The sequence below is a fragment of the Rana temporaria genome, chromosome 7 (assembly GCF_905171775.1).
Source record: "Rana temporaria chromosome 7, aRanTem1.1, whole genome shotgun sequence".
Classification (NCBI taxonomy): Eukaryota; Metazoa; Chordata; class Amphibia; order Anura; family Ranidae; genus Rana; species Rana temporaria.
In genome coordinates, this window is record NC_053495.1 from 70757217 (window position 1) to 70784541 (window position 27325).

The 27325-nt window shown below is 43.4% G+C and overlaps 1 protein-coding gene across 1 annotated transcript in view; it reads right to left on the reverse strand.

Moving 5' to 3' along the window:
• Positions 1-27325, reverse strand: part of TNRC6B (trinucleotide repeat containing adaptor 6B) — a 512528-nt gene that overhangs the window by 89120 nt on the left and 396083 nt on the right. The window contains 1 exon segment of the mRNA XM_040359579.1: positions 20148-20324. Within this exon segment, the coding sequence (XP_040215513.1) occupies positions 20148-20324 (177 nt within the window).

A 27325-nucleotide genomic window follows, 5' to 3' on the forward strand; every position in this document is an offset into this window, starting at 1 on the left:
TGCAAAAATAACAAAGAAAACGTCCACAATTTGAACAACAACTTGGTGATTCAAAACAGATCAGAAATGTTCAGACAATCCTTCACTACTTGACAACAATCCAGATCACCCATTGATGCAGTATCCATGCCATATGAACAGATTTTGTAGCACGTATTATGTAGTGTTTTATAGCGCCCCCTACCCACATATTTCACATCGTAGTCTGTCTACATTATTTGGGGAGCAGCTTTTTTAGTTTTTATATATTTGGTGCAAGGTTTACTTTTCACAAGGAACACAGCAGACAAGTCAGGCATAAAGTTGTGGAGAAGTTTAAAGCAGGGTTAGGCTATAAAAAAAATATCCTAAGCTTTGAACATCTCACGGAGCACTGTTCTTTCCATTTTTGGATGATTAATTGAGTATGGCACAACTGCAAACCTACCAAGACATGGCCGTCCACCTATACTGACAGGCCGGGCAAAGAGAGCATTATTCAGAGAAGCAGCCAAGGGGCCCAATGTAAATCTGGAGGAGCTGCAGAGAACCACAGATCAGGTGGGAGAATCTGTCCACAGGACAACTTTTAGGCTGGGTTTACATATGAGCTGCTGCATGCTCACAGCAGGGGTCCGGTGCACCCTGGTTCACCGTTTCAGGTCCGATTTCAGACCGAATTTTGGGCTGAATTCAGATCTGAAACGTACCAAAAGACGCACCGGACCCGCTGTGGAGATATGTGAACTAGCTCCATAGTGAGCCGGTCAAAATTACCTGCTATCGCGAATTGGATGCGGGGAAACCACATCCAATTTGCAATAGTGTGAACCCAGCATCTTTCGTGCACTCCACAAATCTGGCTTTTATGGAAGAGTGGCAAAAAGAAATCCATAAGAAGTCCCATTTGCAGTTTGCGTGAAGACATGTGGGGGACACAGCAAACATGTGGAAGAAGGTGCTCAGGTCAGACGAGACCAAAATGTAACTTTTTGGCCTAAAAGCAAAACGCTATGTGTGGCAGCATCCAGGGCCGGATTAACATAGGGGCTGATGGAGCTGCAGCTCCAGGCCCCTTTCTCAAGATAGGCCAATTTGCCCAAAAAAAAAAAAAAAAAGATAGACTTCGGGGGTTATAGCTCGACGACCAGAGGTCACAGAAACCTCACATTTGGGGGGTAGGTAGTTGAAGACCTACCCCACAACTGGTCACAATATGGGGCTGCTACCATTTATGCTTCCGGAGATACGGGCCTGCTTGCATAGCCTGTCAGAAGCTACATTCAGAGCGGCCAAAATAAATACAAGCTGACACACTGCAGCAAACTGATAGAATCACAGGGCCAGATTCACAAACAGCGGCGCAAATTAAGTTACTCAAATCGTATGTCATTTAAGTTACGGCGCCTTAATTTTTTTTCGTAAGTGCCGTATCCACAGCGCATTTGCGGCCCAAATTGCGCAAGCGTAAATTAAATCCTGAGGCGTAAGGTGGGGTTATTGCAAGTGGGAAGGAAGTGGGCGTGCTCCATTGTAATGAGCCGTGACCCCATGCAAATGAAGGGCCGCCCGTACTGCGCATGCGCGCACGAATCAGCACCTCACTGGGCATGTGCAAAACTTGGCTCGGCGCAATCAGTGAGATAGGAAAAAGGCCACGTGTACTTAGTTTGAGAATCGCCCTGTGTATAAAAAGCCCCAGACAAACACACTTCCCTTGCAAAAGTACATCCCTGTGTTCCCCTTTCCTAGAGCAAGTTGCTTCTGCTCTGTCGTCTGTTGGTGTGTGTTGGTGAGTTTTGTGTTAGTTAAAAGATTTGGAGGAGTAGTAGAGTGTAGTAGTTGTGTGTTTTTTCTGATTGTATTTTCTGTTTGTTTTTTGCTGATTGTTTTTTTTGTGAGTTTTTTTTCTGTTTGTTTTTTGGGAGTTTGTTTTTGAATTTGTAGTAGCTGTCTGCTTTTGTGGTTTGATTTTTGTGTTTGTTTGTTGTGTTTGTTTTTTCTTGTTGCTGAGTAGTGGGTATTATGGCAGCAAAGCGCAGGGAGCTCAATTTTTCGAGCATAGAGAAGCAGATTCTTGCTCGGGGCATCGCCCAATATGGGCGTTATTTACATGGCCCTGAGAGCCGGAACACCCCCCCGGCCAGGAGGAAGGCGATCATCCAAAAAATTACGGATCAGATCAATGCGGCGGGGGGGGGGGGGGGGGGGGGGGGAGACGAGGACCCCCGGTGGCATACAAAAGAAGATCAACGATCTTAAGAGCCTGGTCCGTGAAAAGATGGCCAAGATCAATGCCCATGCCAGGGGCACTGGAGGAGGCGCACCCTGCCCTGTCAGGCTGAGTGAGGAGGAATGGGCAGTGGCCCAGTGTTTCCACCCACAGCAGGTGGTGGGCCTGCCTGGCTATCAATCAGATTCTCCTGTGAGGACAGGTAATTTTTGGGTTTTTCTATCTGGTGATTAGCATGTGTGGGTGGGGAAAGGGAAGATGTGCCAAGTGTGTGGATCCAACAACCTGTGATTGTTTTGTGTCCTCCACAGATGGCCAGGAGGTTGCTGGGCCATCAGGCCAGGAGGTTGCTGGCCTATCAGGCCAGGCTGCTGCACCATCCCCAGGACAAGAGGCTGCTGAGGAGTCCCAAGAAGGGCAGGAGTCCCCAGGGGAGGGGAGTGGCCACACCTCCCCTCATGAGGAGGTTGAGGGGGAGGAGGATGAGGGGGTGGAGGCTGAAGATATGGACATTGCCAGGCAAGTCCTTTTGGCCTCGGATTTGTTGACCCCTGAGGCTACCCCTGAGGCTGGCAGCAGTCAGGCTACCATCAGGGGTAGCCCCTCCCACTGCTCCCCCAACAGGCCTCAACCCACAAGGGTCTCTCTCTCCCCTCCTCCCAGGCCACAAGCCTCAGCGGCAGGCAGGATGGCGACCCATGAGACCAGGGGGGTGGCCGAGCGTCTGCCGGGCAATTTGCAGAGGGACAATGCCCGGCAGACCCGCAATCTGGCTCAGATCAAAGTGACTCTGAGCCAGATGGAGGCCAGCCTGGGGACAATTAATGAGTCAATCACTGATGTGGCCACAAACTCCTTGGCGGTCATCACATGCTTGTGTGACCTGCAGACCGCCACAACAGGCGTGGCCCAGGAGGTGAATGCCCTGACCCAGGCTGTCCAGGACAATACCCAGGCTGGCCAGGCCAATACGGCTGCCCTCACAATCTGTCTGACCAGGATAGCAGTGGCCTTGGAGGGCAGGCCAGCAAGAGGACAGTCACCAGGGGAGGCTCCTCCTTCCCCTGCTCACACCCCCCCCCCCCAGGATGATCCTCCTTCCCCTGCTCACACCCCCCCAGGATGATCCTCCTTCCCCTGCTTACCCACCCCCCCCAGGATGATCCTCCTTCCCCTGATCACCCACCCCCCTCAGGAGGCTCCTCTGGTTGGCCGTGCCCGTGGGCGGCCCAGGCATAGCTCACGCCGCCGCCGTTAATTTTGCAGGGTACTTATTATTTTTTTTTATTATTTTTTTTGGTATACTATACTTATGATTTGTTTTATGTGTGTGAATGTGGGGGTGGGCATTCCTGATTAAATAAGGGTGTCACCCTCAGTTTTGGTGGAGTAGGGATCCCCAGGACCAGGGAGAAATTATCCCAGGTCCATGTGAATGGTGTATGAATGCACAGTGACATAATTGGAGCCGTGGCGGGGCGTTACTGCTCCCAAGTACCATTGGGGGGGTACTTGGATCTAATCCAATTAGATGTGCATGTGATGTGTCTGTCCTAGGGACCACAGTGGTGTGCATTCATGCATTCTCATTGTGACATAATTAATGTGTGTGTTTACTGTGCAAAGATGCATTCTGCGAGGCGTCTCCTGACTGCTGTTCCCTCAGAAGAGGGGGTACCCTCGGTTACTAAAGTCACTAGTCTAGCTATGCACATGGATGCCCCTGGCATGTTGGCATACAGATTGTTGTCCTGCAAGTGTGTGTGCTCAGCTCTTCCTTAATGGTGTTGCTTTAGCTGACATTTACACGGCAGGTGTAAAATTAGGGCACCTTTTATAAAGTGTAATTTTACACCATGAAACTAACAGAAGCGCACAGGGCGTAATCTACGCCGCACACACTTAATTTTGTGGATCGCCTTATCTCCCTCATTTGCATCTTTGCCTATCAAAACAGCAGGGTGTCTAGCGTATTTTGCGCTCGAAGAAGCGCCGGTGTAATTTTTTTTAGGGTAGGACGAAAAAAAATGATTTTCAGGCGTAACTCGTTTTGAGGATCAGGCGCAAAAATACGCGCGGCGCAAATTTCAATTACGCCGCGCATCTCGAGTTAAGTCGGCGCATCTGCTTTGTGAATCTGGCCCACAGTGCTTATAATAATTATTTGTTTATTACTTATGGTAATTAACCCCTTGCCACCCAGGCAAATTCTGACACTTCTCTACTACATGTAAAAATCATCATTTGTTTTTTGCTAGAAAATTACTCTATGGTGGTCTTTGCACTTTTTATGTTGCACGGTATAGAGCTGCACGATTCTGGCTAAAATGAGAATTGCAATTTTTTTGCTTAGAAGATAGATCACGATTCTCTCACGATTTTTGCGGTGTAACATCATCTTTCACATTAAAACAAAAAAAATTGGGCTAACTTCACGGTTTTGTTTTTATGGTTTTTATTATTCATTGAAGTGGGCAAATGCAGTGTGACATAAAATATTGCAGCAATTGCCATTGTATTCCCTAGAGTCTCTGCTAAAATATATATAATGTTTGGCGGTTCCAAGTAATTTTCTAGAAAATAATATTGCTTTTTAACCACTTGCCGACCGCGCACCGTCGTTATACATCCACAAGGTGGCTCGGCTGGGCGAGAGCACGCAATATGACGTCCTCTCTCCCAGCTGCCCCCCGCTCGCCCCCGACTCCCGTGCGTGTGCCCGGCGGGCGCGATCGCCGCCGGGCACACGCGATCGCTCGGTACAGAGCGGGGACCGGGAGCTGTGTGTGTAAACACACAGCTCCCGGTCCTGTCAGCAGGGGAAATGCTGATCTTCGGTTCATACAATGTATGAACCGAGGATCAGTGTTTCCCCTAGTGACCCCACCCCCCCCCCACAGTAAGAACACACCCAGGCATACTTGACCCCTTCCCCGCCCCCTAGTGTTAACCCCTTCACTGCCAGTGGCATTTTTATAGTAATCCAATGCATTTTTATAGCACTGATCGCTATAAAAATGCCAATGGTCCCAAAAATGTGTCAAAAGTGTCCGAAGTGTCCGCCATAATGTCGCAGTACCGAAAAAAAAAAATCGCTGATCGCCGCCATTACTAGTAAAAAAAATATAATAAAAATGACATAAAAATACCCCCTCCTCAGCCTTGAGACATGAGAAACATTAATAATTTACAGACCCTCAGAAACCCACTATGTAACTAACGCCCGTAGAGGGCGCTTTGGGACACCCCTGCCTGCGCAGCACCCCCCCCTCCCTCTCTTCTCCCCTCTCTTCCCTATACTTCTCCCTATCTCTCCCCCTTCACCCCCACTAAGCTTACACCCCATTCCCTTACAGAAAACTCGGAAAATAGAGGAGGAGGCTGGTTCTCCCGGGCCCTTAATCTTGATCCACGTCCACATATAGACGGATACGCCCACTAAAAAGGGGAAAAAAAAACAAAAAAAACAAAAACAAAAAAAAAAATCAGAGATCACCTGTCGGGACTACCCAGAGTAGACTACGGGGGAATAGATATGGTTCCCAGGCTTTTAGGCTCCTGTTGCCATCTTCGGAAGGCAGGGACCCTACAGAGACCAGTTACTGATAAGAGCCGAATGAGACGCCTTACCGTTATGTTGTCTTACTATCTCCCTATGTTCATGTATTGATACTGATGACTCTGTTGGACTGTATGTATATGCTGTGGTCCGGCTCGGACCGGCCCCTCCACTTCTTTACAAATAAAAAATTTTGAAAAAAAATACCCCCTATTTTGTAAACGCTATAACTTTTGCGCAAACCAATCAATAAACGCTTATTGCGATTTTTTTTTACGAAAAATATGTAGAAGAAAACGTATCGGCCTAAACTGAGGAAAAAAAATGTTTTTTTATATATTTTTGGGGGATATTTATTATAGCAAAATGTAAAAAATATTTTTTTTTTCAAAATTGTCGGTCTATTTTTGTTTATAGCGCAAAAACTAAAAACCGCAGAGGTGATCAAATACCACCAAAAGAAAGCTCTATTTGTGGGAAAAAAAGGACGCCAATTTTGTTTGGGAGCCACGTCGCACGACCGCGCAATTGTCTGTTAAAGCGACGCAGTCCCGAATCGCAAACAGTACTCTGGTCTTTGGGCAGCAATATGGTCCGGTTAAATTTCCTGCATTTACACACAGCATTTTGATCTAAGAAGGAAGTTAGTTACAATGTTTCATGTTGTTTACAAACTTGGCAGACAGCCCAGATTTTTTTCTTTACACAGAAGTGTATCCCTTTGATCTAAGAAGGAAGCATTAGTTACAAAATTTCCTGTTAAAAACTTGGCAGACTGCCCAGATATTTTCTTTTGATGGCTGAAAGTCTTTTCACTTGTTATATGAAAGAATCGGCAAACTCTGCATTGGAGATCGTCAGGGGGGTTGAATCGACATCACGTTTTTTTAAACAATTAATTGTGCAGCTCTAGCACGGTATTTGCGCAGCAATTTTTCAAACATTTTTTTTGGAAAAAAAGGGTTTCATTCATTAAAAAAAACACTAGTTAGTTAGGTTAGCACGATTTTTTTTGGTATCCTAAGCGATGCTTTAAATTTTTTTTTAGGTTACATGTTTAGAGTTACAGAGGAGGTCCAGTACTAGAATTATTGTTCTCGTTCTAACGATTGTGGCGTATGTAACCTGTGTGTATCTGGCTCTGATACTACCAGTGCCTACCCAGCCACTGACTAGTATCTCTCCCCAGCCTGTCCCCACACACCCTCTCACCTGCTGACCTGTGGATGGGGGAATCACTCCTGCAGTGTTATTGTGTTCTGCCAGTGAGTACAATGATCAGTGTTGCTAACTATAGCTGTCAGCACTGATTGTTTTGGGAAAAACCTAACAGGCTGGTTGTACTCAAGTCGATTAATAGGTTGACTTGTGTAAAACCAGCTAGCCCATACATAGATCGACTATGGCTGGTCTCTGCATAATTGGCGTAATTTTAATCCATGTATGACCCGCTTAACCACTACGCAGTCCCTAAATATCCTTCCACTCCTGTACATAGTGCCCACTGTCATACTCTCCACACTCCTCTCCTATACAGAGCGCCCACTGTCATACCCTTCACACTCCTCTCCTGTACATAGTGCCCACTGTCGCACCCTCCACACTCCTCTCCTGTACATACTGCTCACTGTCATACCCTCCACACTCCTCTCCTATACATAATGCCCACTATCATACCGTCCACATTCCTCTCCTGTACATACTGCCCACTGTTATACCCTCCACACTCCTCTCCTGTACATACTGCCCCATCATACCCTCCACACTTCTCTCTGGTACGTACTACCCTCTGTCATACCCCCACACTCTTCCTGTACACACTGATCATTGTTATACCCATCACATTCCTCTCCTGTACATAGTGCCTTTTGCCGTACCCTTTGCACTCCTCTCCTGTACATAGTGCCCACTGTTAGACCCTCCACATTCCTCTCCCTCACCTGCACATACTTCCCACTTATATACCGTCCATACTCCTCCCCTATGTCGCTTACCCACACAAACAGTTCTTTAAAATTATACTGATTAGCCTCAATGTTACCAGCTCTAGAATGGACACACTTTTGTTAGTTCAACTAAAGGAAATCTCAGTTCTCATATTTGTTCTGGCCTATTATTAGTACTCATTTAATTTTGTGATTACTACTATGATGTATAGAGGAACATCGGGGATCTCAGCTACTCTAAATATAGCACTTACAGTATATAAAAAAGTGTCCCTGAAAATATTTTTTAAATGTGGGAAACTGTGCACTTAGGCACTGCCCAAGGGCCACTGGGTCAGTAGGGGCCCCATGAGAGGCTCCTGGGATATTAAAGTGGTAGTAAACTTTCCTGACATTACTACTTTTTAGAGGCCCTGGGGTAGGTTATGCCACGACGTACAAGTATGCACAGCATATTAGCACATTAGGGTACACTTAAATTTTCAGACTGAGCCCTCCAGTGCTGCGCTGTGATGAATCAGGCGGGGCCCGGGCACTTCCATCTTCACCTGGTCTTCCTTCTGGGTTCTGTGCCTTTGGTCACTTGCCTTGGCCGGGCTGCGTTCATGTCATTCACATGCATTTATTTATTATTTATAAAAGGCCCCACCAAAATCCTCAGCACCAGGCCCATGATGTTCTTAATCTGACCCTGGCAGCATCATGTCGTGGAGATGCTTTTCCTTATCAGGGACAGGGAAGCTGGTCAGAGTTCATGGGAAGATGGATGGAGCCAAATGCTTGGCAATCTTAGAAGAAATGCCAAGATAGCGCTGCACTATTCTTTGTACTATTATTGAAGAAAATATGAATTGCGCTACCTCTACAACCCTTCTTGACAAACACAAACATATACAAGTGAGTAATATCTAGTGATGTATATGGGAAGCTCACTGCTGTATCAAAACAGTGAGATACAGTGGCCACTAGGGTGCACTATGCAGCCACCTCAACACCCCTCAATAATAATGTAAATTGGTGATTGAAAGGAAAAAACAAATAACACTTTGATCAAAAAACACAAACTAAAATTAAATTATAACTCTAAATAAAAATGTATAAACAGTCCAAATTATTGACAATAAAAAGTCCATAAACAGGTGAGATGTCAAACACCCATGCATCTGTGCCACATTACAGATTAGTTGCAAACATGTCCAAAAGAAAAGTGTGTCCTCCACCAGACTCATGCCGCGTACACACGATCATTTTTAAGCATGAAAAAAACGTCATTTAAAATGATCGTGTGTGGGCCGCACATCGTTTTTCAGTTTCTGAAAAACAACATTTTTTTTCCCCGAACATGCTGCATTTTTTAACATCGTTTTAAAAAATTTTGTTTTTCGGGTTGTAAAAAATGATCGGTGTGGGCTAAAACGATGTTTTAAACCCGCGCATGCTCAGAAGCAAGTTATGAGATGGGAGCGCTCGTTCTGGTAAAACTACTGTTCATAATGGAGTAAGCACATTTATCACGCTGTAACAGACAAAAAAGCGTGAATTGTCTTTTACTAACAAGAAATCAGCTAAAGCAGCCCAAAGGCGAATAGAACTTCCCCTTTAGAGTGCCGTTGTACGTGTTGTATGTCACCGCGCTTTGTTCATAACTTTTTTTAAAACGATGGTGTGTGGGCAACGTCATTTTTAATGATGAAGTTGGAGAAACTTTTTTTTTTTTGGATATGCTGAAAAACGAAGTTTTCGTTGATGCTGAAAAATAATCGTGTGTACGCGGCATCATAGATTGGCTTCTTACCAGATTTCCACGATCCCTTATGACAGGGGATCAGAAACAGCATGCAATAATAGGTCCCAATCTTGCAGTTTCAGACACATACGGTCCTGATGGATCTCATTCACAAGAAATTTCACCGGTATCAGTGCCCACCATGTAAGAAACAGTGACAGCTCCACATAGTGTATTAAATGAGTAGAAAATGTATTAAAAAGTTAAAATTGAACTTACAGTCATGCAGTTAAAAATGTGCCTTTAATCTAATGTGCCGGCCGGTACACAAAACTCTCAGGCACCCGTCCACTGGGGGAACGTTTGGAGCTTCTTGGGTGACGACAGCGCGCTGCTCTGCCCAAGAATCTCCAAACGTTCCCCCAGTGGACGGGTGCGTGAGAGTTTTGTGTACCGGCCGGAACATTAGATTCAAGGCAAATTTTTAACTGCATGACTAAGTGCAATTTTAACCTTTTAATACATTTTCTACTCATTTAATACACTATGTGGAGCTGTCACTGTTTCTTACATGGTGGGCACTGATACCGGTGAAATTTATTGTGAATGAGATCCATCAGGACCGTATATGTCTGAAACTGCAAGATCGGGACCCATTACATGCTGTTTCTGATCCCCTGTCATAAGGGATCATGGAAATCTGGTAAGAAGACAATCTAGAAGTCTGGTGGAGGACACTTCTCTTTTGGACACGTTTGCAACTAATCTGTAATGTAGCACAAATGCAAGGGTGTTTGACATCTCACCTGTTAAACATTTATGGACTTTTTACTGTCAATAATTTGGACTGTTTATTCATTTTTATTTAGAGTTATAATTAAATTTTAGTTTGTGTTTTATGATCAAAGTGTTATTTGGTTTTTCCTTTCAATCACCAATTTACATTATTATTGAGATGGCTGCATAGTGCACCCTAGTGGCCACCGTATCTCACTGTTTTGATACAGCAGTGAGCTTCCCATATACAATCACTAGATATTACTCACTTGTATACGTTTGTGTTTGTCAAGAAGGGTTGTAGAGGTAGCGCGATTTATATTTTCTTCATGTTTATTTCTTGTATTTATTGTTTACACGGTAATCGCAGCACCTGGAGTGAATAGACTGACTCTGTTGCAGGTCTTTTTCCCTCTTTCTTTTTTTCTGTTATTATAGCACAGTTTCTTCCCAATTTTCTTTGTACTATTATTGCCTGGGATTTTGCCGTTTATATTTTATCGAATTTTTTGCGCTGGTAGAATTTTATTTCATTAATGATAGAAGAAAACTTGTTAGAGTCTGCAAAAGACTTGAGACTGGGACGGATGTCCAGCAGGATAATGACACTAAACACACAGCCAGAACTACAATGAAACGGTTTTAGATCAAAGCATATTCATGTTAGAATGGCCCAGTCAAAGTTCAGACCTAAATCCAATTGAGAATCTGTGGCAAGACTTGAAAATTGCTGATCACAGATGCTCTCCATCAAATCTGACAGAGCTTGAGCTATTTTTCAAAAAAGAATCGACAAAAACGTCACTCTAGACGTGCAAAGCTGGTAGAGACAAAAAGACTTGCCGCTGTAATTGCAGCGAAAGGTGGTTCTACAAAATATTGACTCAGGGTGGCTGAATACAAATGCACGCCACACTATTCAGATATTTGTAAAAAAATAAAAATTATGATTTTCTTTCCACTTCACAATTATGTGCCCCTTTGTGTTGGTCTATCACATAAAATCCCAATAAAATACAATTATGTTTTTGGTTGCAACATGACAAAATGTGGAACAATTTAAGGGGTATGAATACTTTTTCAAGTCACTGTATAGTACACCAAATTTTTTTGGGCATTTATTTTATTTTAGATGCACACAAAAGCTAAAAAGAAAAAAATGCAAACTTACAACAACGGTCCATTTGTCTAACATAACAGTGTGAATAATCTAAAGGAAAAGTACAGCCAAAGCTCATCTGGCTGTACTTTTTCTGTGGATAACAGGAGTGCAGTTCGTTCTGCACTCCTGTGATCCGTTTTCAGCAGACAGTGGGCTGAAGCCGCAGACAGGGCAGAGAGCTGGTGACTAACGGTCACCAGCTCTCTGCTCACGGAGGACTGAACTGAGCAACAAGCAGTCTTTGATCGCTCAGTTCTTAGTCTTAGAGCCGGCGGGGGACCGATGCTGCATCCACCTAGGTAAGTATGATTTAAAAAATAAATAAAAAAATGGGCCTTTTCCTACATCTTACCTGTAAAATGATTTTCTTGGAGTACATCATAGGACACAGATCCGGTTATATTTATAACTATTTGGGTTATACGCCACCTATAGGTGAATGCACACTGGTAGATCAAACAGCAAGTCCTCCCCGATATAAACTCTCCTATACAGGCAGTACTTACGTTTTGTAGCGGTGGGCGTGGCTTGGCAGCGGATGTAGACAGACGTGCATCGTGTGAGCTCCACTGAGAATCCGTGTCATTATCTTTCTAACTGCTGCAGTTTACTCGCTTTTTACTGCTAATCGCTCGCTGGTGCTGCCTGATATCATAGCCTACCTGCCGTTGTTTTAGATATTCACCAGGAAGATGTCTAAACTGGGATCCGTGGCCTACTCGGCTCCGAACCACGGGACCCAAGATGGCGGCGCCGCAATTAAATCAGCTAAGGAGAGGTACAGGGAGGCAGCGCAAGAAACTTTTCTCCCTGAACGATAGAGCTGCACGATTAATCGTTATAAGATCAACATCTCATTTCACCCCCCCCCCGCGATCTACAGTCTGGACTAGCCGCGATTTTCAAATCTCCCCCATCGGAACCACGGAACCAGCGTGGAACCCAAATGGCGCCGATATTGGAACTGACGTCAGCAACCGGAACTGACGTCAGTCAGCAGACTGTGCAACCAACACGCCGCTCGCGGCTGGTTAATCATTTAATACAGCAAGGGGCGGATGTATGGTTACATCCCCTTTGTGAAAAGCATCCGCCCCTTGCGGTCTTTATAACCAAACATCCGCCCCTTTGAGAAAATCATCCACCCCTTGCTGTATTAAAAAATCATTAATGGGGTTCCTCTTCAAGGTTTTGAGAGCCCATAATGAACTTTTCATCTGATCCCACATGCTCAAATTTAAATTTGTCAGATGAACACAATTTTTTTATGTAGTCCTAAGGTACAAAAGAGCTGTTTATGAGCAAAGTCAGGTTAAAAAAAAAAAAAAGATGATACACACAGAACCAATATGTCATTGCCCCCATGGTTTTAATTTTTCAAGATGTTGCCATTCTACAAAAGTTGAACATTGCATTCTCCATGCGCCGTCTACAGCCGATTTTTCTTTTTTAAATTAACCATTTTAAAGAATCGTGAGAGAATCGCGATCTTTGTTCTAAGCAAAAGAATTGCGATTCTCATTTTTCGCAGAATCGTGCAGCTCTACTAAACGGCATGCAGGAACCGCCTGTAATACCTGGTGATGGGGCAGAAGAACATAGCGTCTCCCAGTCTGATGCAGACGACACCGTACCACTGGAGGATCAGACGGCGCTAGTACTGCCATGGGACACAGTGAGTACTACTCCTGAGACTAACAACTTGCGGGCGACCACATCCTCAGGCTCGACTGAGCCCGAACCCACATTAAGAGATATTTTGTCTGCGGTTACGTCCTGTAACCTCTCCATTACTGCCCTGGCATCGGAGGTCAAGGGGATGAAAGCTGAAGTGTCCTTTCTGCGCCAGGACATGCAAAAGTTGCGGGACCGCACTGCCGACCATTGAAGGGCGCATTAGTACCATTGAACATTGGGCACCCATGCAGAGGGAGTGACATGCTCAGCAGATGCTGGTAGCTAAACATGATGCAAGACTTGACAATTTGTAAAACAGACTTTGCAGAAATAATGTTAGAGCCATTGGCATTCCATAAATGATGGAAGGAAAGAATCCAGTTCATTTCATTGAACACTGGCTGCTTATATGAGAAGGATTAGTTTTACACAATTTTTCGCAGTTGAGCGTGCACACCGGCTCCCCTTCAGGCCCCTACCCCTGGGTAATCCCCCCAGAGTCTTTTTGTTTGAACTGCTTAACTACAAGGACCAAGACGTTATTATGTAATGGACAATTCAAAAATGTCCCTGTTCCCAGACTTTTCAGCGGAGGTGCAAAAGCAGAGAGCCCAGTTTAATGATGTGAAGAAAAAGCTCCGCTCACTGGAGCTACAATATGCCATGCTTTACCCTGCCCGCCTATGGGTTGTGGCCAGGGATGAAGTAAATTTTTTTGAGAAGCCCACACTAGCAATGCAATGGTTGGATAGGGAGGAGCGTTCCCTACTAGATGAGCTGGGCAGACACCTGAGGGCGACCCGATTATCATTTCCCTACATCTCATAATATGGAATACTATGCTTATATAAGAGAACGGAACAGTTAGAGTCCAATAATCCTGTCCTGGTGGAAGACTGTGTTCACAAAGTGTGGCAATAACGCCTGTGTGATACAGCAAAATACCTTTTGGCTCTTCAATGCTGGCTACTGAACTTAGCCCCCCTGATCGGAGTCCCTTGTGGACTTTACAGTTTTTGTTTTTCGTTGTTAATCAGGACCCAGTTGGTCCATGTGACTGCTATCTGCCTAACCCTTTGCTTTCTAGAATCTGTTTATCTGCTCAGAGACTGCTCACTGCCTTTTGTCATACCTAAACCAGGGCCTATTTATTTCTGCTAGATGTTACCTAGATAATGCTGTGCTATTATTTTTTGCCTTACTGCCCCATATTTTTCACATATGTGTCTTGGCCCCTCATGGCTAAGCAAAGTGTTATAACCAGCTGGAACGTTAGGGGCCTAGGAGACAGAGTGAAACGATTGGCGGTACTTCATATGGTCAAATGGCTGGGCTCCTCTGTAGTGTGTTTGCAGGAGACCCATATGTCCCATGACCAGGAGTCCCCGTTTAAATTGTTCGGTACCCAGTTCCACACTGCCTTCTCCTCCTATGCCAGAGGGGTTACTGTGCCGATTGGCACAAATGTTCCTTTTGTATGCACAACCTCACTCATTGACCCCTATGGTCGGTTCGTATTTTTACTATGTTCCCTGGACGATTTGCAATGCATTATTATGAATGTGTATATGCCACCTCCCTTTTCAGTGGAAGTTCTCCAAATTCTGGCTACCTTTCTCTCATGCCACCCTGGCATTCTTGCACTTATTGTGGGTGATTTTAACAATTACTTGAATGCAGACCATGACAAATTTTCTACAAAATCTCTGATGAGTAATTTGCAAGGGGGTCAGACATCCTTCGCTCAGCTTCTATAGGAGCTGGGGCTGAGGGATGTTTGGAGGATCAAAAACCTGCAAGTGAAGTGTTATTCATATCACTCAGCCCCTCACGGAGGCCTCTCCAGAATTGATCTCGGTCAAGGCAATGATGCAATGCTTCCCCCGATATCGTCTTCACGTTATGAGGCGAGAACTGTCTCTAACCATTCTCCCTTGTGTGTCGTGATTTTCACGTCTAGTGTCCAAGCAGGTCTGCTGGAAGCTTAACCCCATCTGGCTGTCACTCTTACCTGCCCCTGACACCATCCTTGATAGGCTGGCTGCATTTATTCGCTTCAATAAACCCTCAGCTAGTCCTGAAATCTTTTGGGATATGCTAAAAGCCTTTTTAAGAGGCCAATTTAATAAAGCTATCAATGCCATCAAGACTAAGACCAAGTCATGGGAACAATCTGTGCTACGGGAGGTTGAGAGGGCCGAGTCGGCTTTTGTTGACTCCCCCTCTGAACAAACTGAGCGATCTGCATGATGATGGGCACAGTGAGGCTGCATGATGATGGGCACAGTGAGGCTGCATGATGGGCACATCGAAACAAATCATGAGTCCAGTGAAAAATGCGCAGCTCTGCCGACGCCTGATGGTGGAAAGCCCAAGATGCATCCACACACCTGGTAGGGAAGCTCTCCCCAGAAAAGGTGGGGGTTTTGCCCTTTACAACCATAGGCTTCAATGCTAAACTGGCAGGTCCAATGATAAATAGTTGACTTGGATGTCGCCTGCCCTTCCTGGGCTCTTCTGGCAGGACAATTAGGATTCCTGACACGTGCCAACAACTTAAGTAAACCCTGAGCACTTGAACTACCTCAACATGGATTAGTAGAAAAATAAAGGCAAGACACAAGTGAAAACTAGAAACCACAGGCAATAAAGATGGATGAGCATGCAACCTCACCCTATGATGCCAGACCAAGAACAGCTTCTTACAAGAAAAGAGCCGCCAACTCTGACACTTCACTTGCTGAAGTAATAGCAACCAAAGAAGCCACAATGCAGAGGATTACCCCTTAAGGCCCCGTACACACACGACCAAACATGTATGCTGAAACTGGTCCGCGGACCAGTTTCAGCATACATGTTCGGTCATGTGTAGGCGCGAGCGGGTAGAATTCCAGCAAACATTTGCCCGCCGGGCCTTTTCCCAGCGGGCAAATATTCCTGGACTTGTTTTAAAACCGTCCGCTGGAATCCTGCCCGCTCGGACATGTATGGTCGTCAGTACAGACCTACCGTACATGTCCGAGCGCCCGCCATCCCTCGCATGCGTCGAATGACTTTGACGCATGCGTGGAAGCATTTAAAAGGCAGGCCCGCCCACGTCGCCGCGTCATCGCCGCGGACACGCCCCGCGTATTGTTTACGCGCGAACTTCTGTACGATGGTTAGTACAGCCATCGTACAGAAGTCCCCGGGCAGACATGTACGGTGAAAACGGTCCGACGGACCGGTTTTATCGCACATGTTTGCCCGTGTGTACCCGGCCTAAGTTCCACAGTGCGTATAACAAGCATGCTATGTGCATTTTACTGTTATGGGTTTAGTAACACCTTAAGGCCAATCTCACTTCATTTCCAGATTGTAAAAAGGAGAAAAACTCACATATGTATGGGTGCCACTTCATCCTAACCATAAAATATTTCCAAACTTGTAATTGAAGCTCCCTGAAGTTGGCTTCCAGTCGTTCAACAGTGCAGAGATAACAGGACCCAAAATCATTAGGTCCGGCTGAACTGCAAGTGTCCAAGGAGCATCCCCACAAGTTTCGCTATGTCAGTGTACCAAGCCCTCCTGGGCTAATTTGGCTAACACGATTATCAGTGTTACCACCTCCCGGATTCAAAAGACGCTGCAGTAGTTGAAATGGAGGGAAGGCGTCAATTAGGGAGAACTGGTAACTAAGGTGTTACCTATTGTTACCCCCTATTGTCCGTGGGACTCTAGTCCCAGACACAACCTATCCAACTTATTGCATTACTTGGAATCTAGTAGATCCAACTGCAGAGCTCGCCAACGTTGACAGATTGCCAAAAAAGGTCCCAGGATGCAGGGACCATGTGGTCCTGGCATTAGTTGCTAATGCCTAGAAAACCCCCCTTTGCCATTTTTCTATACTTGGGATAGGTACTGGCGACAGACGGCAGCTGTTGCTCTGCCCCAGACAGAATGTGGTTAACCTTTCTAAACTGCATGACTCCTGGTGGCCCCCTGGTGGTTGATATGTGCCAATTATTATTATTATCCAATAATCCACAGCATGGTATACTGGCCAACAATGTCAAGATATTGATGGGCAGTATACTCTCCTGTGGAGACCAAATCCACTGAACTGTGGCTACCATCAAACTAACTGGAGAGACTGGCATTAGTGGTTATTATCTTTCAAACTCCTGAAAGGAAGAATTTCGCCTTCTCCAGATTCCGAATCATCAACCACCAATTTGAGCTCTGCAATACCCCGGGAACAGATGCATAGATCTTCATGTTCCAGACAGAGAAAATGATCCTCTGCAAAAGACCGGGCGTAGGACAGTATGTAGTGAGCGTGCTTCGACTTAGATACAACTTCCTTCTGCAGAAATGTATCGAAGGAAAATCTGGAACCGAATGCTTCCTGAGCAAAGATTATTGAGTTATACTGAGATTGACACCCCCTGCATCTTCAGCAAGTCCAGTACAAGGGCTTGGAGCTTTGCGAACCCTTGAAAGCTGTGGCCAGCCCAAAGAGCAGAGTCACAAAACAAAAAAGACGAGTTTGCACTGCATCTGCAGAAACCTTTAATGAGCCTGGAAAAAAGCAGTACATGAAGATATGCGTTATTGATGACTACCTCTTGCAGAGAAGTCATCAATGAACAGACCGAGCCCATCTAAAACAGAAGGATGCCCAGTGGTTTTCAACCGTGGTTATGTAAACATATGCCTATGCAATCATACGTCCACGCATACATGCGCCCATGCAAACACGTGCCTATGCAAGCATGTGTTTATGCAAACATGTATACTATGCTGCACCTGTCCCCATACTAGTTTTGCAGGATTAGCCAAGCATATAGGCATTCAATGCAGACTCTATGCTGCTTCAAAAGAGCCTAAAAATAAGCTCCTTCAGACCAAATGCATGTTATTCTAGAGACACAACTCCTTTTAGTTCCAACCACAATTAGCATTTTTTAAATGTATGTCCTTTCATCCTGCGTTTTTATAATATAAATCTGGTCACTATTTTACAATCCGCCGCCGATCCGCATAGATATTCAAAAAAGATAGTTAATAAAACTATATCTACACCGTTGTCATTTTGCTTGTGGGCATTGTGAAGCCTACAGGCACTTACTTCCTGGAAGTCTTGGATGGGGAGTGATAATTGGACAGTGCACTGCATCCTGGGAAATGACACACATTTCCCAGGAGCATTAGAGGGAGATGATGTCAGAATCCTAGGTGGTTTCAAAGGCAGATTTTGTGGGAAAGCACAGCAATATGCATTTCCAGATGAGTAAAAAAAACATTTTTCTTTTTTTTTTCTTTTTTAGTCGTAAGCTACAGTTTAAAGCAAAAATTTTTTTTTTTATGGAACCTCCACTTTAAGTGCACTGATACCTGTACAAGGGGTGTATTGACAGACAGTTGTACAAGCCCCCCATATTAAGCAGTAAGTATACAAGTATACCTGTATGCAGTATATAATAACTTGTCTGGTCACACAGCTCTCCTATAGAAAGTAATTACATTTAATTATGTAGCCATAAGTTAAAGTTACGCCTTGCTGATCCTTCAGCCCACATGGTCCACCGAAAGAGGCCGCCCTTCTACTTCCTGTCTATACAGGAGTAGGCCATACTGACCTAACCTGTGCCCTCTAGTGGCTGGAGGAGACACTACAGCCCAATACTCCTGAGAAGTACACAGAGCATGAACAGCACACTGCTCCCAGTGGCCACTGGGACAAAGACCAAAAAGTCAGATCTCTTTTTCGGCATTGTGGGCGCAGAGTCTTTCCCAGTCTTCCTAGTGACAAGGACACTGTGTCGTGTCACACATAGCCCATCCCCCCTAGAGTTAGAAGCACTCCCTAGGAAACATTTAACCACTTCAGTGCCACCTAGTGGTTAACCCCTTTACTGCCAGTGTCCTTCTCACAGTAATCAGTGTATTTTTATAGCACTGATCGCTGTAAAAATGACAATGGTCCCAAAAATGTGTCAAAAGTGTCCGATGTGTCTGCCATAAAGTCACAGTCACGATAAAAATCGCAGATCGGCGCCATTACTAGTAAAAAAAAAAAAAATATTAATAAAAATGCCATACAACTATCCCCTCATTTGTAGTTGCTATAACTTTTGCACAAACCAATCAATATACGCTTATTGTGATTTTTTTTTACTAAAAATATGTAGAAGAATACGTATCGGCCTAAACTGAATTTTTTTTGTTTTTTTATAGATTTTTTTGAGGGTATTTATTATAGCAAAAAGTAAAAAATATTGCTTTTTTTTTTCAAAATTGTCGCTCTATTTTTGTTTATAGTGCAAAAAATAGGTGATCAAATGCCACCAAAAGAAAGCTCTATTAGTGGGGAAAAAAAAGGACGTAAATTTTGTTTGGGAGTCACGTCACACGACTGCGCAATTTTCAGTTAAAGCGACGCCGTGCCGAATCGCAAAAAGTGCTCTGGTCTTTGAACAGCAAAATGGTCCGGGGCTAAAGTTGTTAAGAGAAGCTGCAAAATGCAGACCTCCCCTTCCTGCTGCTGGACTCTGTGCATCACAGGAGTCAAATCTTCACCATCACGGTGGTCCCCCTTAATCTGGGGTCCACTTCCCTGGACCTGTATAGCACCCTGCAGGAAAGCACCTTGGTCAGAAAAAACACTGCACAGGGTTCCTTTTTGCAGGGTCCAGCACCGGAAGGTAAAACCTCGAGGAATCTTCTCTTCTATCCAATGAGGTTTGGCTGACAGCTTTTTCAAATGGATCCGATTGTAGTCCATGATTCTTAATAGAACCTTCACGTATGCTCCAAGAGCACATGTATCACATCGGTGATCACCACCTTACAAACACTGGCAAAAAAACTGAAGTACTTCCTGTATAGGAAGGGTCATATATTGGAGAACTTCCGGTTTAATTGATCTACCTGTGTCCATTCACCTATAGGTGGTGTATAACCCAAATAGTTATGAATATAACCGGCTCTGTGTCCTGTGATGTACAATAAAGAAAAATATTTTTTTGGATTTTTTTTTCCTCGTCAGTGTCTCCACTGGGAATATTGGTGATACAATGATAATGATGACTTGTGAGACTCACCTGGTGGCCAGCTGGTATTAATTGATTTGCTTCCCATTTTACTAGAAGGAGGGGATTTGGCTGGTAGCCAACTCTCAGCAGTTGGCCCTCCATGCAATCCTACAGATTCTCCAGACATCATATCAAACTGGTTATATGGGGAGCCACCATGATTCTTTGCAGGGGGAGCAATAGAGCCTTAGGACAGAGATGAAAATAAATAAATAATGTAAAGCATAAAAAAGGTTCACTGAATAAATGTTAAAAAGTAAGTGGTGTGTACACATATAAAATTATTCAGCTAGTAACTAAATGAGGTATAAAGAGAACAAAAAAGTTCATACAAATAAAATGAGCCCAGTGATCTTCTTTGCATTCTGATATCTTGCCCATTAGATGTTGGGCTATTTCTACAACAGGCAACATACTACAAGGTATATGTAAACAAAAAGTACTAATGCACTACCAAAATGTTCAACAGAATTAACAGTGATAATAAAGTGCTATAGTGAGGGCGAAAACAGCAGCTGACTTCTATAGTGTATTCAGCACCCAGAAATGATTTAAAAAATATTGAAGTAGCGCTAATTACTCAATTAACAAAGTGCTATGTGAATAAAGTTAATGCAAATAAATCTAACCATAAAGTGAATCACAACAGTGTAACATCAGCAATATAAAGTCCATAAAGATATGATAAACTAAAACCAAGTCCATGTGTAAGGTGCATATGAATAGTGCATCCACAAAAAAAGAAAACTGATCATCCAGGGAGCAAATCAGTCCTTTTCACAGCAGGATGGTTTGATAGATGAGCAAGATAAAGAGACAGGGAAAGGGAGTCCAAATCTGGAAATGCATGTAGATTATACCGACAGATTCCACGTATCCTCCCCCGGTGGTATTAGCCTCTTGCCTTATAAATAGACCCCACTGGGTCTAGTAGTGCATTGAACGATAATGGTCAGCCAGCAGTAATTGCTCCTTCCTCAGGGTGTTTTGGACAGGGCACCACTGCAGTACTACCTCAGATCTCTCCAAAGATTTCCTGGGAAGTGTATCTCCAGATCCAAAGATTTCAAAGAAAGAAAAAATGATCTCCATAGTGTAATACGTCCGTAAACCGGAAGTGAGGTCACCACGCTCCTCCTGAAGTGTTGCGTCACATGACTTTAGCAAGAGTCACGTGACAGTGACACAACGCATTGGTAGGAGCGTGGTGATGTCACTTCCGGTTTACGGCCATGACCAGAAGTCCCTGTATCTTTGACGCGGTTTTATCTGTCTGGCGTTTTTTGCCTTTTTTATTGTCAATTACTTATTTTAATAAATGGACCTTTTAACGTATTACACTATGGAGATCCCTTTTTCTTGCTTTTAAATTTTTGGATCTGAAGATACACTTCCCAGGAAATCTTTGGAGAGGTCGGCGGTAGTACTGCAGTCCAAAACACACTGAGGAGGAAGGAGCAATTACCACTGGCTGGCCATTATCGCGCAATGCACAACTAGACCCAGTGGGGTCTATTTATAAGGTAAGAGGCTAATACCACCGGGGGGAGCATACGCGGAATCTGTCGGTATAATCTACATACATTTCCAGATTTGGACTCCCTTGCCTGTCCCTTTCCCCCTCTCTTTATCTTGCTCAAATATTAAACTATCCTGCTGTGATGAGGACTGATTTGTGTAGAGAGTTCTCTGCTCACTCAAAAGAAAAAAAAAAAAACGGTCCACCTGCCAAGATTTTCACAACATTGTCTGCGCAGATAGAGAACTATAAACATTGTAACTTTTTGTTCCGAGATCAAAGGAATGAAATTCGGTGTGTAGATGAGGGCAGTTTAACCATTTAACCACTTCTGTACCGTAGGACATCATATGACGTCCTGGACTTTAGTGGGGGATATCTGAATGATGGCTGCAGCTACAGGCATCATTCGGAAATCCTTTTCAGGCAGCGATTCTGCACACCATAACAACGATCATATCGGTGGTTCCGGCTTCATTCTTATAGGCGGCGGGAGGGGACATCCCCCCTCCCGCCGCCATCTGGTGCTTCTCCGGACGCTCCCGTGCCATCGGAGGCCTGGAGAACGAATCGGCTGCCGCCAGATGAAGAGCATAGAGATGACCGGTGACCAAATGGTCACTTGTCATCTCTATGACCGTCGGAGGCCTGGCCGTGACGTCATAACGGAAGTACCCGGAAGTAAACAAATCAAGGCTGAAAGCATGAGATCGTGAATTTTTTTTCCCTGATCTCATGCTTTCCAGCCTGGAGGAGAGATCTGGGGTCTTATTGACCCCGCATCTCTCCATAAAGAGGACCTGTCACACACTATTACTATTACAAGGGATGATTACATTCCTTGTAATAGGAATAAAAGTGATACAAAAAAAATGTAAAAAAAAGTGTAAAAATATTTTTTTTTTTTGTAAAACATCCATTTCAAAATGCAAAACACCCCTGTTCCCAGTAGCTCGTGCCCAGAAGCGAACGCAAGTCCCACCCACATATGTAAACGCTGTTCAAACCACACATGTGAGGTATCGTCGCGTGCGTTGGAGCGAGAGCAATAATTCTAGCAATAGACCTCCTCTAACGCTAAACTGGTAACCTGTAAAAAAAATGTAAGAGTTGCCTATGGAGATTTTTAAGTACCAAAGTTTGACACCATTCCATGAGTGTGCGCAATTTTAATGCGTGACAATGTAGGTATCTATTTACTCGGCGTAACATCATATTTCACATTATACAAAAACATTGGGCCAACTTTACGGTTTTGTTATTTTTTAATTCATGAAACCGTCTTTTTTTTCCAAACAAAAGGCGTTTGTAAAATTATTGTGAGATAAAAAGTTGCAATGACCGCCACTTTATTCCCTAGGGTGTCTGCTAAAAAAAAATGATATGATTTTTACATGGAGAGAAGTGCCAGAATAGGCACAGTATGGAAGTGGTTAAAACTGTGCAAAGGATATAGTCGCGCTAAAATAACGTTTATAGTGTATATAGAAAAAGTCCAAGTGCTTATTGAAATATAAAATAGAATTATTCTAATAAAATATATATTGAGTAAAATGTAGTGGTCTGATAATGTTGATATAGATATATAAATATAGACGTTCACTTTAAGGATTGATAATGCACCCTTGTTTGCTTTTTTACAGATGTTCACAGCTTCTTTCTTTGTCCTTGGAAATCAGACACAGGCTGCTGATAAGGCCTGTTCGGAATAGACTTTCTACTAAACCAGTTTGAACTGGCCAGAGACTCTTGAAAAAGGTTTTTTTTGCCAGTCACGTGATGTAACCACCCATTTAACTGTTCCCTTGCTATAAAGAAGAAATGGACTTTGATTGGACTAAAACGATACGTTCACACCTTCATCACGCCTAGAATACACTTGATACATACCCATATCTTATGAATATTCATACAGATAAATTGTTTTCCCCTGTAGTTGTAAGCTCAGAAACACTTTCACTTTTACTCGCTTATATGCCGAGATCTGTGTTGTCTTTCTCCATTGCAATGTTTTATAAGTAAAGCACCTACTTATTATCTTTATCTACCATCTTATCTGATTGTCTTAATTAAAACCCCCAAATTGGATTTAACAATAATAAACAAGTGCATATAACTACTACACAGGTGAGTGACATACAGTGTAGAGCACCAAATATATATAAAAACGCAAAATATATTGAAATGCAAACTGTCACACAGATCCCTTCTGCGTGAAACAAAAATCTGTAAATAAAGATGGCAAATCATGCGTGTAAAAAAATTAAATAAGAAAAAGTGTAACATATATTGAATAAAAAATATGACAATAAAAAATAGTCCAATATATCTATAAAGAAAAAAGAAAATTCCAGTCCCACAATGGAAAATCCATATACGTTAAAGTGGAGGTTCCCCCTAAAAAAAAATTCTAACAATACATTTGGAAGACTGCTTACACTGCGGGTAGGCTGGCTTTTTTTTTTCCGTACATACCTCGATATCGCCGTTTCATCCCTCGGCTTCCGGGTAGGAGTCTTGTGGGGCTGGGCGTTCCTAGTTGATTGACGTTCCTCCGACCGACGCATACTTGACGTCACGACTTTCCGAAAGAAGCCGAACGTCGCTGCTTAGGCGCCGTATAGAGCAGACTCTATACGGCGCCTGCGCAATGACGTTCGGCTTCTGTCGGAAAGTCGTGACGCGCAGTATGCGCCGGTCGGAGGAACGTCAATCAACTAGGTCCAGCAAGACTCATACACGGAAGCCGAGGGATGAAACGGCGATATCAAGGTATGTACGAAAAAAAAAAAAAAAAGCCAGCCTACCCGCAGTGTAAGCAGTCTTCCGAATGTATTGTTAGAATTTTTTTTTAGGGGGAACCACCCCTTTAAAGTTGCAAAAAGAAAGGGATAAAATGGCTGTTCACCTCTTCTCCTCCTACGGTACACACAGGAAAAAAATGGAACCTTACCAGATAAGGTGGACCTTCCTAGGGCAAGGTCATAGAGGCTTGCAGATGAACCTCTGCGGGGTCTTAGTACTCCTCCACAATGTCGAGATCATCCGACTCCTGTAGTCCTCCTCGTCTCCACTCAGAGTTGTCAAATGGAAAAAAGGGGGTATCCCTCTCTTTAAAGGGATGAATCCCATACGTGGAACAGGGGGGTGAGAAAAAAACTACAATAGTGCGTTATCTCACAAAAATTTATTGTAAAACGAACGGTACATAAAGATTTAAAAAAAGGAAGAAGGTTTAAAAGCCGGCAAAAGCTAAGAAAATAAACGTACGTCCGTGTTTCCGGGGTCGTAAAGGGTCGTGGTGACGACAATACGTAGCACTGCCCTGACCAGTTTCGTCAAATTTGACGTTCTCAAAGGGCAAATTTGACTAAACTGGTCAGGGCAGTGCTACGTATTGTCGTCACCACGACCCTTTACGACCCCGGAAGCACGGGCGTACGTTTACTTTCTTAGCTTTTGCTGGCTTTTAAACCTTCTTTCTTTTTTTAAATCTTTATGTACCGTTCGTTTTACAATAAATTCTCCAAATTTTTGTGAGATAACGCACTATTGTAGTTTTTTCTCACCCCCCTGTTCCACGTATGGGATTCATCCCTTTGGAGAGAGGGATACCCCCTTTTTTCCATTTGACAACTCTATGAGTGGAGACGAGGAGGACTACAGGAGTCGGATGATCTCGACATTGTCAAGGAGTACCAAGACCCCACAGAGGTTCATCTGCAAGCCTCTATGACCTTGCCCGAGGAAGGTCCACCTTACCTGGTAAGGTTCCATTTTTTACCTGTGGGTACCGTAGGAGGAGGAATACATCTTGGTGGTGATGAACAGCCATTTTATCCCTTTCTTTCTGCAACTTTAATGTATATGGATTTTCCATTGTGGGACTGGAATTATTTTTTTGATATATATTGGACTATTTTTTTTTTGTCATATTTTTTATTCAATATATGTTACACTTTATTTTTTTTTCATTTTTTTTACACGCATGAACATTTGCCATCTTTATTCACAGATTTTTGTTTCACGCAGAGGGGATCTGTGTGACGGTTTGCATTTCAATATATTTAGCGTTTTTATATATATTTTATGCTCTTCACTGTATGTCACTTACCTGTGTAGTAGTTATATGCACTTGTTTAATATATATTTTATTAGAATATTTCCATTTCATATTTCAATAAGCACTTGGACTTTTCCTATATACACTCTAAACGTTATTTTAGCGAGACTATTTCCTTTGCACAGTTGTTTCCACATGATTATCACATGTTTTATGTCGCAGCTTATTATTCACTTAGTTTAATTTTTTCATATAAGCACCAGTATTTACCCCTTTTCTTACCATGGAAGTGGTTAAAAACGAAACCTTTTTCTGACTCTTGTTTCTTACAAAGTTAAAATCTGTATTTTTTTGCTATAAAATTACTTGGGACCCCCAAACATTATATATATATATAGTTTAGCAGAGACCCTAGGGAATAAAATGGCGATTGTTGCAATATTTTATGTCGCACTGTATTTGCACAGCGGTCTTTCAAACGCAAATTTTGAGAAAAAATACACTAAAATGCATAAAAAATTAAAAGTATAGTTAGCCAAATTTTTGTTGTATTTTGTGAAAGATGATGTTACGCCAAGAGAATTGTGATCTTTATTCTAAGCAGAAAAATGTTGATTCTCATTTTAGCCAGTATGGCGCAGGTCTAGTAACCAACACCACCAGGGAAAGGTGGCCTACATATCTAGCGTAAAAAAAATTATGGAAACATGAGTGCTGCAAACTTTTGTCGATAGTGTGATCAGCATTGAAGCAGACTAAGCTGCAAGCAAATTCATGCTCTGTTTAGTGCATAGTGAAAATCCCTACGCTGGATCCAGTATATACACACACACACACACACACACACATACATATATATATATATATATATATATCCAGTCAGCAAAATTCCTTCAACCACACAAATGAGGTGGATGGAGAAATCCCCCCATGGAAACTCCTGCTGCTATCAGAATGTACTGATCAGCGGCTGCAGCTGCTGATGGAGAACGTTTTACAACTTCTCAGGACGGCCACACATTGATCAAACATCAGACAGTCACTGCTGAACAGGCCAAATTTAATTTGCTGTATGGCTAGCATGTGTTGACGAATATCATTGTTCTTTCTTTTAGTTTTTTTTAGTTTTGTATAAGAGTAGGAAACGATTACAATTGCCTTGAAAAAGTATTCAAACCCCAGGACATTTTCCACATTTTGTCACGTTACAACCAACATTTTTTATGTGATAGACTAGACGAAATGTGTGATGGCAGATTTTTCGACAAAAAATGTTGGATAACATGCTTACAAATTATCCGACAACAAATGTGTGCCATCAGATTATCCGATCGTGTGTACACAAGTCAGTCGGAAAAAAATCCAAAGTACAAACACGCATGTTCAGAAGGAATGCTAAACATAGCACAACATTAGCAGAAGTTGCCCAAAGGGTGGTGCTAAAGAGCAGAAAAAACACATTGTTTCATATTTGTTGGTTGACAACGTTTTGCCGTCTGTATGCATACCAAGTTCACGGCCCACGCCCTTCGGACAAAATTCCATGATATCCGATCGTGTGTACGAGGCTTAACACAATGTGGCACATAATTGTGAACTGGAAGG